General features: G+C 35.9%; 1 protein-coding gene across 6 annotated transcripts in view; it reads right to left on the bottom strand.

Moving 5' to 3' along the window:
• The window catches only part of Dnm3 (dynamin 3), a 548,406-nt gene that overhangs the window by 445,236 nt on the left and 88,737 nt on the right, over window positions 1-14,433 (bottom strand). For all 6 annotated transcript variants that reach the window (XM_063239982.1, XM_063239981.1, XM_063239980.1 and 3 more), the window contains exon 2: window positions 10,389-10,462. In XM_063239982.1, coding sequence (XP_063096052.1) covers window positions 10,389-10,462 — 74 coding nt within the window. The remainder of the gene's footprint in view (window positions 1-10,388; window positions 10,463-14,433) is intronic.

A 14,433-nucleotide genomic window follows, 5' to 3' on the forward strand; every position in this document is an offset into this window, starting at 1 on the left:
CTATGAATTTTGAGTTTCACTTACTCTTCCATTTCTAGAAACTTGAGGTGTAGCATTAGATTATTTATTTGTGTTTGTTCCATTTTCTTGATGTGACTATTTATTGCTATATATTTCCCTCTTTCATTGCTTTCACTGTGTCCCATAGATTATGGTATGTTGTATCTGCATTTTCATTGTATTGTAGGTATTGTTTTATTTCTTCTTTAATTTTTTCTGTAACCCACTGGTTATTCAGAAGGTGATTATTTAATTTTCATGCATTTATGTAGGTTTTGAAGTGTTTTTTTGCCATTGATTTCCAATTTTAATGCGCTATAACCAGATATTATGCATGGGATAATTGCGCTCCCTTTGCATTTAGTTAAGAATGCTTTGTGGGTTAATATATGGTCTATTTTGGAGAATGTTCCATGTACAGCTGTGAAGAATGTATATTCTGATGTGGTTGGATGGAACACTCTGTAAACATCCACTAAATCCATTTGCTCACAGGTATGATTCAGTTCTGTTATTTCTTTGCTGACTTTTTGTCTAGTTGACCTATCTCTTTGTGACAGTGGGGTGTTAAGGTCTCCTATTACAATTGCATTCTTGTGTATTTGGTTTTTCATGTCTATTAGTATTTGTCTTATATAGTTGGGTGCTCCTGTATTTGGTGCATATATATTTATAATTGTTAGATCTTTCTCTTGTAGCTTTCCATTTACAAGTATGTAGTGGCCCTCTTTATCTCTTATAATCCTATTAGGTTTGAAGATCACTTTGCCTGCAAGCAGAATAGCTACCTCTGCTTTTTTCTGGGTTCCTGTTCCATAGAATACTGTTTCCCACTCTTTGACTTTTAATCTATGAGTTTCTTTTTGAGTCATATGTGTTTCTTGTATACAGCACATTGTGGGATCCTGTTTCTTGATCCAGTCTGTCAACATGCTTCTTTTGATAGGTGAATTGAACCCATTTAAATTTATGTATATCATTGATATGCACTGGCTTGACTTTGCTATGTTATGTTCCAGTTGTTTTCTTTCTGCTTTTCCCTCTTGTTTACTTTCTTGTCCAGCCTGCTAGTTTCTTTCTGTTGTTCTGAAGATTGTGGTCATTTCATCTCTATCTAGAATGTCTTTCAGTACTCTTTCTAGGGTTGGTTTGGTGGACCTGAGTTCCTTCAGTTGTATCTTATTTCTCCATTAAATTTGAAAGACAGTTTTCTGGGTACATCAGTTTGGGTTGAAAGTTGTTTTCATTTAGGGCTTGAAATACTTGGCTCGAAGCTCGGCTTAACTTGAAGGTTTGTGCTGAAAAGTCTGCTGGGATTCTAATAGGTTTTCCTTGATAGGTGAGTTGTGTCTTTTCTCTAACAGCTTTCAATATTCTGTTTTTATGTTGTACATCTGGGATCTTGATTATTGTATGTCTGGGTATAGATTTATGTAGGTTGTGACTGGTGTTCTGTATGCCTCACTTATTTGTACAACAGATTTTTCCTTATGTGTGGGAAATTTTCTGCTATTACCTCTGTGAGCAGTTTAGTATTGTCATTTCATTGACTCCTGTATCTTCACTGATGCCTATTAGTCTTATATTGTTTCTCTTGGCATCATCTTGAAGCTGCTGGATTGTCATTTCATGCTGCTTTGTTGTTTTTATAAGTTCTACCCTTTCATGATCACTATCTGTGATCCTGTCTTTAAGGTCTGAAATTCTATCCTCAGCTTCATTTACACAGTTTTGCCAGCTTTCAATAGAATTTGTTTCTTGGATATCTCTTTGAATTTGTTTCATGGATTCTGCTTGTTTTCTTCATTGTTCATTCAAAGTTTCAATCAATTTCTCATGCTCCTGTATTTTTTTGTCTATTTCTTCTCTAGCTATGTTGAGCAATTTATTTACTAAGGTTGCTCTTTCTGTCTTTATGTAAGACATTATTTCTAATTTGATTTCATCTATAGCCTCATGGATTTGTTTCTTTACTTCATTTGCTATCTTTTCAGAGATTCCTGGTGTATCACTTTTAAAGTCCTTTATTTCGATGTCATCTGTACTTGCTCCTGATGGACTAGCTGTTCGAGATTTCATTTTGTCTTTTCATTTGGTCATTTTCACCTTTTAGGTAAATATTTGGTATTTCAATCCCAATAGTCTCAACTGTCTGTAGGGTGAATTTTAGGGTCCTACTGTGTGGTTTATGTTTATCTAATTGCTGGGTACCACAATGAAGGGGAGAGCCAGTCACCTGAATTCCTCCTACAGGGCCTGTTGGGTGAGTCCTATATTCTTTCTGGGCTAACTATCCTAGAAGTATAGATGTAGGTCAACTCTTAGTTCCTGCTGTTGCTATGTCTTCAAGTTGTTGCAGATCACCAGATTTCCCTGCCTATGTGTTTGTGTCAGCTGAAGCCCTGCTGTGTCACTAGGAGTTTCATAAGCTCTTTTAACTTTCTCCAAGTTGACAGAGGCCTTATTAGCATGCTCCTCAAACTGTCTGATGTTCTCTATATGGAGAAGGGGATTACCCACTCTCTTGTAGGTTCTTCAAGGTCTTACAGTTGGAGGGAGTTTCACTTCCACTCCTATTTACCCACTACAGACCTCCATTGACTGGAGCCTGCTGAGGTCTTCTGTTGGATGAGGGTTGCTGAGTCTCCCATCCAGCCAACATGGTAATCCACTATAGTCCAAGGTTCTGGGAGAAGGAGTTAGATCCAAAGATAAACTGCAGTACTAGATCCAGGAAGTGGGTGGGTTCCCCAAGGGACAGGCCCTCAAAGACAGTGCAAGATGGCTCAATCGTGCTAGAAGCATCCCAGGTGTTCTGGGATGAGGGGTGGGCTCACGGCAGCAGTCTGAGGTGATTAGGTCATGCCGCACGCATCACAGGTGTTTCCAGCCCAGGGGCAAGCCCAGCGGCAGCAGTCCAAGGTGGCTAGGCCATTCCAAAAGCTTCCCACAATGTTTAAAAAATATATATTTAATGGGGTAAAATCCTTTTTTAAAAGTCAGGAGTCACAAAAATAAATACAAAGAAGCTAACAAGAAATGCATGGACACTATACAATGACCAGCAAATATATGACTACAAAATACAAAAGAAAACCTGAGCAAATTAATACAGTTTTATCCCTTGGTTAGAAAAACAATTAATATTTTAAAGACACCAATTATTCTCTAATGAATCTATTGATTTAAAATAATTCTTGTGGTATCAGTTTTGTTTTTACAAAATTATTGTACGCATTTCCATACAAATAGAAAAGAAGGGACTTCCAGGAGAACATGGCGGACAGATAGCAGCAGCTACGGAGGCTCTCTGAAAGACCCAGCTTAGAATTCAGGAATGGTGTGGAGTAAAGAATCATAAGCAAGTGGAGATATGCCCTGCTGACCCAAGAACGAACTGGGATGAGAGAAACCAACTGGGAATGCAATCCTGGTGCTATAACAAGAACAGAAAAGCCTCAGTGTGGAAGCTGGAGCCCACGCCATTGGAAGCCGCGATTTGGGTTTCCCGCCGCCGCTGCTGCTGCTGCGTCTACAACCTCTTGGCAGGGAGAGAGATGAGCAAAAGCTCTGAGAACGGGAATCAGTGAACGGAATTAAAAGCAGGACCAGCAGGGAGCTGTGCATTGACCTGTAGTGAGTGAGAGAAACTGGGACTCTTCCACGGTCTAGGAGACTCCAACAGAAGACATTCTGGGACCGGGCTGACTTGTGGAAACAGGGTGCTGCAGTGACTTCAGTCACGTATCCCCCTCTCAAGAGGGATTGGTGAGCAGTGCCTAGCCTACATGACGCTGTTGGCTGAGACCCAGTAGGCTAGCACAACTCAGGTACCAGTGCCTGAAAGTAGATTGATCTGGAGGGGCGGGCCCCACATAGGCTGCCTGGTCTGCAACTTCCTGGTACGCTGCGGGGGGCAAGAACACCTAGCCAGAACAATTCAATCAGACTGTGGCCAACAGGGAAGGAAGCTGGGCCTCCTATATACGCTTGCATATTTAAGGAACAAAGAATATGGAAAGAGGCAGCAACAAGAAAGGGTCCTCGGCCCCCAAACCTGAGAAAGAGGCAACAGCAGACACAGCACCAATAGATATAAAGCGCTATCTCCAGAGCCTCATAGACAAGTTCAGGAATGAAGTTATTAATGACCTGAAGCTAGACATAAGCAGAATAGTTAGAGAAATGCTAAGCACCACCCAAGAAAAAACAGATGGTGAAATGGAAGAACAGAAAAAGAGGGGAGAATTGTTTGATGGAGAAAATAGAGAAAGCATAGACTACGTGAAGCAGGTTCAAAGAGATTACCAGGAAACTAAAAACTCTATCGAAAACTGGCATAACAGCTTGAAAGAAACTAAGGATAGATTACCTGAACTGGAGGGCAGATTTGTAATATGGGAGAATGAAATGAAAAACTTCTTAAAAATAACAAAGAAACAAACAGCAATAATACAAAGACTAGAAGATGATAAGAGGATCTATAACTTAAGAATTAAGAACATAAAAGAAGAAGTAGAGACACAAACAAATGAACTACAAAAGCTATTCGCAGAAACAATCCAGGAAAATTTTCCTAATTTAGCAAAAGGTAAAGATACTCAGTTGTATGAAGCATAGAGGACCCCAGCCACCTACAACCCAAACAGAGCAACACCCAGGCATATAATAATTAAAATTCCAGAAATCCAATACAAGAACAGAATATTAAAAGAAATAGATCACTTACAAGGGAACACCCATCAGAATTACAGCAGATTTCTCGGCACAAACCATCAAATCACAAAGAGCGTGGGGGAAATAATTCAAGCTTTGAAAGATAATAATCTCCAGCCAAGATTGATATATCCTGCACAACTATCCCTGGAAATTGATGGAAAAACAAGGTGCTTCCAGGATAAAGAGGAACTAGGGGAATATGCAACCACCAATTCAACTCTACAGAGAATACTGCAGAATATTCTTAAAAAGAAAAATACGAAAAATCCAGAAATAGTGGCAGAGAGGCCACAATGAATGGAGCAGAAAACAAAATGAAGAAGACAAACTGACAACTAATGACAGAAAAAGAGCTCAACAGAAATGAGGCAGAGAAGATTGGATGATAGGAACAGCTATTTTGGAGAAAATGACGTCTTAATAGGTAATACTGATTTAGTATCATCTTGTTTTGAAGTCTCATCAAGCTTTTGTTCTTCTATCTCCATTGGTCTAAACAGGTTATATCTTATTGGATTTTATTATGTATGATAGTAGAAGCAAAAACTTTTATAGACAAGGAAATTATACAGAAGCCATTGTTCATTTTCTGTTAGTTTATTCTAAATACCCTGTAATACTGTCATTCTCTTAAATGGTTTTACATTGTTTTGATATATTTGATGCTACAGTATACGAAGTTATACTCAAAGATTTCAAGGAAAGAGACAATATGGTAACTACTTTTATGTCGGGATTATCTTGTGGTGAAACACTATTTTGCTTAAATGGTTATGTTTTCATCTGTGCTGTTTTGCTGTTATGCCCTCTTTTATCTCAATCTCCATTTTATTATTTAATTTTTTATTCTTATCCTTTTAATTAAAGGAAAAATAAATAAAAATAGGATATACTATAGTAACCCACTTTGACTTTCCATTATCTTGATTTAAAGCCCTGTATTGCTCTCACCATCTTGTTTTGACTGATGTCCCTCTATTCTGTTTTTCTTGATAGTACCAGGTTTGAAAGTTTAGGCAACAGCTGTGAGGATAGTGGGATTCATTATGACACCCATTCTGGTTGACTATTATCTACTTTTGAAGACCTGTAATGTCTCCAATGTTTTGGTTTTGCCGGTTTTGTTCTTTACTGTTTTGTTCAATTTTATTATAACTGATGATATTAGAGATAGCAGGAGGCATTGTGGTAAGTATTGTTGATCACCTTGTATTATGCTTTTACATTATCTATTATGTCCACCCTTTTGATTTGACTGACTCTGCTCTGTTATGTCACATTTGGTTCTATTCTCTTCCAAAAAAAGTAATAAGAACTGTGGGAGCAATAAAACCCAAAATGTGTAATTGTCATTGTACAAAAGAGAGGAAAAGAAAGTGCTCTAAACGATATAACTGCATGTATATTTAAGTGTATAAGATAAATAATGATATTACTGAGTTTGGTTGGATCATTGAACAGAACTGTTTGCAGTCTCACTATCGGAATGTCCACTTTATAAGCTTTAATTTTGTAACTTGAACAACTATTTCTAAGATGACAATATGTAATCCATTAACTAGTGATTTCCTGCTGTTTTTTTCTGTAAATCTGTATAACTTGTACCCTTTCTCTGCTTTTTTTCTTTTTCTCCTTAAATAAAATTTTAAAAAAATAGAAAAGAAGTCCTAAAAAACTAAGAAATGAGGACAGAACTACAGCCCTGACAAGTTTATGTGAAAAAAAATTATGAATCCACAAAACTAAACACTGTAGTATTGGCCCAATAAAGCAGAAGCAATATTTAGAAATAGATAAAAGTCATTAAAATAAAGGAACATAAGAGAGACTAGGGAAAATCATTTCAGTATATATGAAAATAAATGTAAGATAAAATAAAGAACCAATGTAAAAATTGGTGATGCATGATGTAATCCCAGAACTCTAGGAAGCCAAAACAAGAGGATCCTGAGCTCAAACCTAGCTGGAGCAACTTAGTGACTTAGTGATACCCTGCCTCAAAAATAAAAATAAAAAGCCTGGAGAGCCAGTTCCGGGTGAAGAACATGGGTTCAATATCCAAAATTAAATTAAAGATAAAGTAAAACTAGGATCAGTGGTAGCTGATATGCAAGCTAAGTAGCTAATGCAAGACCACAAGCTCTAGGTAAACCTGGATAATTTAGCAAAAAAATTATCAATTAATTAAAAGGACTGGAGTGTCATTCGGTAGTAGAGCAATACCCTAGCACATATAAGGCCCTGAGTTCAACCTCCAGCACCACAAAACAATTCAATTAAAAAGATTATAAAGGAATAAAACTGTGCTAAATATTAACTTTCCTTTGGAATATAAAATGTTTTACAACTATAATGAGTAAAACTTCTGTGTATTAAGAAGTTTTCACCAGGATGTAAATCACCACACAGGTAGTGAAATATAGTCACTGCTATATCATCAGAGCCTACAATAGTGACTGAAACACTGTAGGTTTTCAAGTAATTCACTCTTTTGAATGGCACTTGAGTCTCTTCCTTGAATCAGACAGTATATAATTTTTTAACATTAAAAAATGGTGAAAGTATCTACAAAGAAGTTGGTTAGGATCCTGACAGGAATCATTGAATTTGTACATCAATTTTGGGAGTATAAGTCTTCAATCAGCAAATATGGGATGTTTTTCCAACTTATTTAGATCTTCTCTAATTTCTTCCAGTGATACCTTATAGTTTTCAGAGAACAAGTTTCATGTTTCTTTTAGTAAATTTATTCCTAAGCATATATTCTTTGATGTTCATGTAAATGGAATTTTTTCTTAATTTAATTTTTGTATTGTTCAATGCAAGTGTATAGAAATACAATTGATTTTTGCATATTTATCATAAGTCTATAACTTTCTTGAACTCATTTATTAGTTCTAATAGCAGATTTTTGGGGAGTTTTCCAGGTATATAATCATATCATCTGAAAACAGAGATTATCTTACTTCATACTTTCCAATAGAGATACTTTCTATTTCTTTTTCTTGCCCATGTGACCTCATTAGCCCCTCCAGGGCAATGCTGAATAGAATTGACAAAAGCAGACCTTTTTGTCCCGTTTGTGTTCTCAGAGGAAAAGCATCCAGTCTTTCATATTTGAGTAGGTTGGCTGTGCAGTTCTTATACATGCTCTTAACATTTTAGTGAGCTTTTCATCATAAATGGATGTTGGATTTTATCAAATATGTTTTTTGAATCTATTGAGATGATCCTGAGACTTTTTTTTAACTTGATTTTCATTGTAATGATATGATGCATTATATTAAGTAACTTTCAGATGCTAAAAACTCTCACATTTCTGAAATAAAAGAAGCTGATAGTAAAACTCATGTAGAATATTGAAGCAATATTAAAATAGTCAAAACAATCTTAAAAAATACAAACAAATCAGGACTCCTGCTTCCTAACTTCAAAAAATACTACAGAGAAAAATAAATACAACAGTGTGGTACTGGTTCAACAATGGATATTTAGATCAATAGAGGTCAGATATATGTGTCAGATATAAGCCATGTAACTATGATAAATAAATTTTTGACAGGGGTGCTAAGATCACACAAGGTAGGAAGTATAGTTTTTTCATAAACAGTGCTGGGCAAATAGGCATTCATAAGCAAATAATCAATGGGAAGATAAAAATCCTGGAGATATAGATGTAGACAAGGACTTTATGAATAGAAGCTTCATCTCACAAAAAAAAAAAAAGAATCAACAGATGGGATCATATCAAATTAAAAAGTTTCTTCACAGCAAAAGAAGTGACCAACTGAGTGAAGAAACAACCCATAAAATGGGGGAAATTTTTCTAGCTATTCATCAGAGAGGATGAATATCTAGAACATATAAATAACTCAAAAAATTAGACTTCCCCTTAAAATAAAGACCTAGTCAAAAATGGATAGCTGAAATTAATAGATACTTCTCAGAAGAAGAAATACAAATAGCAAAAAAAACATCCATGAAAAAATGTTCAACATCACTGGCCATTAGAGAAAATACAAATTAAAACAACACTGAGATTCCATGCTACCCCAAAAAGAATGACCATCATTAGAAAGCCAAATAATAACAAATGCTGGAGAGGCTGTGATAAAAAGGAACACTTCTATACTGTCAGTAAGAACGTAAACTAGTACAACCACTATGGAAATCAATATAGATATTCCTCAAAAAACCAATACTAGAAATTCCACTGGACCCAGCTATTCTCTTTTAGGTATCTTCCAAAAAAAATTAAAGACATTATAGCATACCCATGTTTAAAGCAGCATAAGTCATAACAGCGGACTCTTGGAAGCAGCTATATGTCCATCAACAAATGAATGGATACAGTGCAGCATTTATACATGACAGAGCAGTGCTTTGCCATAAAGAAGAATAAACTTGAGTTATTTGCAGGAAAGTGCATGCACCTTTAAACCATAATGTTAAATGAAATAAGTTAGACACACAAGCTTAAAAATTGCCAAGTTTAAGAAACTCAAAATATGGACAAAGTGCAAAATAAAAGACAGATAATAGGAAATTAGAAGACAGATCTTTTGCAAATGAAAGAGGGACCAAGAAGTGGGATCAAGACAGGACAAAAACATTAAGATATGTTACAATATATACCAGTTCCCCTAAGTGAATATAATCATTATGTACTGCAAACATGTGCTGATGAAAAATTCTTAAAAAATAAAGTTGGATCTTATACTACATAAAAATATTAACTGAAAATAGATCAAAGACCTAAACCTAAGAGCCAAACTAAATTGTAAGACTCTTAGAAGAAAACACAGGGTCAACCTGTATGACCTTAATTTTGGCAAAAGTCTCTTAAATATGACATCAAAAAACATGAGCAGTGAAAGAAAAAATAGATTGGGTTTATCGAGATTAAAAATTCATGTTTCAAAGGACACATTGAGTGGAAGGCCAATCCACAGAACAGGAATAATTTTTACAAGTCACATATTTGATAAGAAATTCGTACAAGAATATATAAAGAACTCTTACAACTCAATAAAAAAAAGATAATATGATTTTTAAATGAGCAAAGAAGATGGACGGGTATTTTCCCAATCAAGATATGAAGTATATGAAAAAGCACTTAGCATCAGTGATGAGGAAAATGCAGCTCAGAGTCATAACGAGACACACAACTTTACACCTGCAGATGATGGCAAGGCTGTGGGGAAATTGGAACCATCATGATTACAGGTGGGACAGGTGGGAATGTAAAACTGTGCAAGTACTCTGGAAAACTCTCAGTTCTGTAGGCAGTTAAACTTATAGTTACCATGTAATTCAACCCCACTTAGGTATGGCTGTTGAAATTTGCAACTCAGAAATGCAAAAGGAAGCATATACTGTATGTAAAATATAGATGGACTGCAGAGAGCAAGTATTAGTTCATTATTATATTATTTTCCAGGCATAAATAGTGAGTTTTAAATAAAACCTATAGAAAATGAAAATGTCTCCTTGACACAATCAAAAAATTAGAAGAGCAACCAAGAAGAAGGCAATGTGGGGAGAAACACAGGCAGCTGCCTACAGCAGAGTGTCACAAAGCCTTCCATGGCCTGAAGAAGCACCTTGGAATGAAATGACAGGTGCCGTTGGAGGGACTCATCCACGCAGCAAGCATCTTCATGCATTACCTGCTTTAGAAGTAACAAGCTGCAGCACAAGAGGTCGCCTTGTCACGATGCCTGACCCTCGAGGAAGGAAGTCCCTAAAAAGAAAAAATTATAATAACAGATTAAGTCATTCAGAAATTCTGATCATCTATAAATTTATAAGTTGAGGTCTACAGTAATTGTCCTAATTCCTAATCCTTCAGTGTATCACCTAAAGAAGGCTAGATCTATCTATAAAAGAAGCAACCACAAAGTTTAAAAAAGAAAGGGAAGGCCGTGTATTGAAGATCGATTCATTATTATCCCAATAGCTTCATAAGATACATAATTAATTCACCTATATCTGTTTTGTTTTGCTGGAGTTAATACAAACTTGGTTTACAATTTTGTATTTATCATTTCCATTTTCAGAGAATCAGCACTAAACAAATACTTGTTGAAATTAAACCACAGACTTGATTTTAAAACATCAGTACCCTCTCTAGCTTCAAGGTCAATATTTGCATCATCAAATACTGACCATTACTAAGAGAAGACTTTGTTTTGAAGTATCCTGAAGTTTTTCTCTGATAAAAGGACACATAAAATGTGGGATTAAGTGGTGACAAATATTGTTTCAATAGAAACTGACACGAGAAAAAATATTGCAACTTGAGTTTTGTTTCTTCCCATTCCTGATAAATGGTAGTTTTGGGGCATGTTGATATACCCTACACCGATAAAACTGCAAAAAAAGAAAGCATTATATAAAATTTCACTAGCAATGCCGAATAAGAATAATACTAATTCTACAATGTCAAAGAATTTGTAAACAGACCAGTAATGCAGTTTTTAAGCACATTTAGAATGATTCACAAGTTTAGGAAGAATCATCACAGAATATTCAAAATAAACTTCTTTCAAAATTCAAAGGCGGGGTTTCTCAAAAATAATTCCAGGACCACTGAGAGGTACTAAAACCCAAGAAGCCCCAGACTCATCCTGAACCTGCAGATCTGATGACAATGGTGTACCTTTACTATAAGTGCTGTAGAAGAAACGTCATCACTGATGAGATTTTACTGAATGGCAACATGCTAAATAAGCCAATGCCAGTGGGAATGCTCCACAACTCAAGCTTTTGGTTGCACTGATGCAGTGTTACAGAAACAGAAGCAAGCAAACTCTCACCTATACCTGTTTTTTTTTTTTTCCGCAAGAGTATTCTGAGAGATGAAATAGCACAGAACAGACCTGAAATTAAGTTAATGACTTGCTTCTTAATTCTGAGGGTTCAAGTTCAATTAGACTGTTATTGCATATAACTGAAACAGAACAGCGAAATGCAGATTTGTGTTTGTTTTAAAATATGCCACCTGAAATAAAATGTATTATTTCAAAAAATTCACTGAGAAGCTAAGAAATGCTAGGGAGATGCTGTGGAAATGGCCCCATGTGTGCACTAGAGTTTGAAGTCTGATGAGAAGGTGATAACATGAACGTAGAAAAGCCTTACACACAAGAGAGACAAACTACCCTGGAATTTAGAAAAAGAGATATCAACACCCTCCTGATACTAGTGTTTTAAATATAGCTAAAAAGGTGGGTAGCTGCATATTTCATCATTTTCAGGAACTATGTTAGAATAGCTGCTAATTTAGATGGTTTCAATAATCATTTTAAAATTTAATTAAAATGAACAAAGCATCTATTCTGTGCCAATAGCCAAAAAGGAAATGGTTGATTTGAAAATCAAAATGAATGAAATAAAAACAATAGAAAACCCCAAAGTAAAGAGCTAGAAGGAATTTGAGCTATCATAGGAGAGGTTTCAGGATGCTTAGATACCAAAGAGAAATAAAATGTCTTAAATGCCTGAATAATTTCACTTACCAAATCAATATAATATTATATATCTAATGTTTTTAAAGAGAAAGATGAAGGAAGGAAGCCAGGGAGAGGGAAAGGGAGGGAAGGAAGAAGCTTAGTCACTTAACACAGTCATGCTGGAAACTGTTTCGAACATTTATGATATGGATTTAGTAGCAATTCCTCTATTATTAAAGTAAAGCAGAATATATCTAATATTTTAAATAGCAAATAATTATAAAATTTGAATGAAAAATAAGCCCAAGGGGCTTGGGATGTGGCTCAGTAAGACAGTACTTGCCAAGCACGTGCAAGGCTCTGGGTTTGAGTCCAGCACTAGAAGGAAAAAAGTAAATGAAATGTAAGTCCAGAGACACACTGAATACTTTTCTCTGCTTTTTAACTTAGCAAGCCTTACGAGTAATAAAACGAATTCAAGTACGCAATCTCACTCTTACATTTACTGGCTCCCTTTGTGGCTTTCACTGATCTACCACTACACAACAAACAAAATGCCAGGTAACCAAATCTTACTGTTTGGACATCCTTCCTGCTTCACAGGAGTATCCAATATGCAGCAAAGCACAACAGAGTGTCTTCTAATGAAAAGTGAGCGGCTAATCTGGCGTCCTGGAAATCCATTTCATTCTGATGATCCAGCAAAATTTTTTAAAAAACAACAGTACACTCCTACTGTGGGAAGGAAGCGGACAAACCCTCAAGTGAGAGTCAGAGAATTTTCCTTTTTATTAACAAAAGAAAGTGGGAAAAATTCTAAGTTTTGGTTTCTTTTACTAATAATCTCGGAAACCTAACTGTAGCCCAAATTATATGGGTCAAATGCAGTACAACATACAAGCACCAAAGACAAGTGCTATAAGTATTATTGTCAAGCTACAGCCATGGTGATTTCCTGATACTGAAGCATTCTCCTACCAAAACACAAAAGAACACAAACTAACAAAAAATTATATATAATATTTTGACAATTCATGAATGGAATTTGGAGATGAGGGGGCACAAATTGTACTGAACGGCACTTTAGGTGTTGACCACCAGGAATGGTTTGGAAAGCTCAGTTCATCATCCCTGCCTGCCACGACACCATGCCCAGGTGCAAATGCAAGCAAGCTTGAATAATTCATTAGCCATTGGATGCAATCAACTGCTTGAATGTTATTATTCTCTCTGCAATAGGTGATTAGTTTTCTCTCATCAGCATATCTCATGGGAAAATTACTACATTCAGGCAGGAAAAATAATGACTGCACCTCTAGTATTACTTTGATAGAAACTACACATTTTCTTTAAATTTATGGTCTAATACATACATATGTATGAGGCTGAGGAGTCACAGACCCCATTTAAACCATAAACCACCCATGGACCCACACCCATAAGCCATTTTCCTCCCAATGAACCTTCAAGTAAGAGTAAGAAGACCAATTTGAAGACTACATGTTATTAAATAGATTCCAGCCTATTACCAGAGTGCCTTATTTATGTGTGAACTATACGGAGTTCAGGGCAGAAAGATAGCTTTCCTCTCTATGTTGCACGGAGTTACAACTCAAATGCCTTTCTTCTCCCTCTCAACCTCCTCAATAAAGCATCATTCTGCAATCTTAACAGCTGTTCTTTGGACAATAAGTCAGCATTATTTTATAGCTTCCTCACAAACAAAATGTAAAGAACAATTTCCACAGTACGGTCTAAGAACTGGAATGACAACTTTCCTTATCAGCTCTTCCAATTAGTTTTCAAGAAATATTATTATCTCTTTACCAGGAAATGGCTGAGTTTGGAAGATTGAAAAAAAGAGAGCACACTTGCTATATCAACAAGCATAAAAGAATCTCCCCCTTGGCAGCAAATAACTGTAGCGATTCTTTCTTCAATATTGATGTAAGTGATCATTAGCCAGATGATATGTTCAATAAAGAAATGTTTAACAACCGCCTGTGTCTGAAGATGGGATTTCTAACTCATACTCTCCTAGAAATTAATTCATGTATCTGACTCACTCAGAGATAATTAAACTCAGACTCAGAGGAGAATGACATGCAAATGATTATGATACACATGACAGGTGCTATGGATAAGCTCCACATGAAGAATTGTATCAACTGACTGCAAGGAACATGTCTTACATTGGGATGACCTACCCAAATTAAGTTTAGAAAAGAATCCTAAGGTAGGAGGTCTTTCACAGAGAATT

The sequence above is a fragment of the Cavia porcellus genome, unplaced genomic scaffold (genome assembly GCF_034190915.1).
Source record: "Cavia porcellus strain 051 isolate PalLab524CR breed Dunkin Hartley unplaced genomic scaffold, mCavPor4.1 scaffold_29, whole genome shotgun sequence".
In the NCBI taxonomy this organism is placed as follows: Eukaryota; Metazoa; Chordata; class Mammalia; order Rodentia; family Caviidae; genus Cavia; species Cavia porcellus.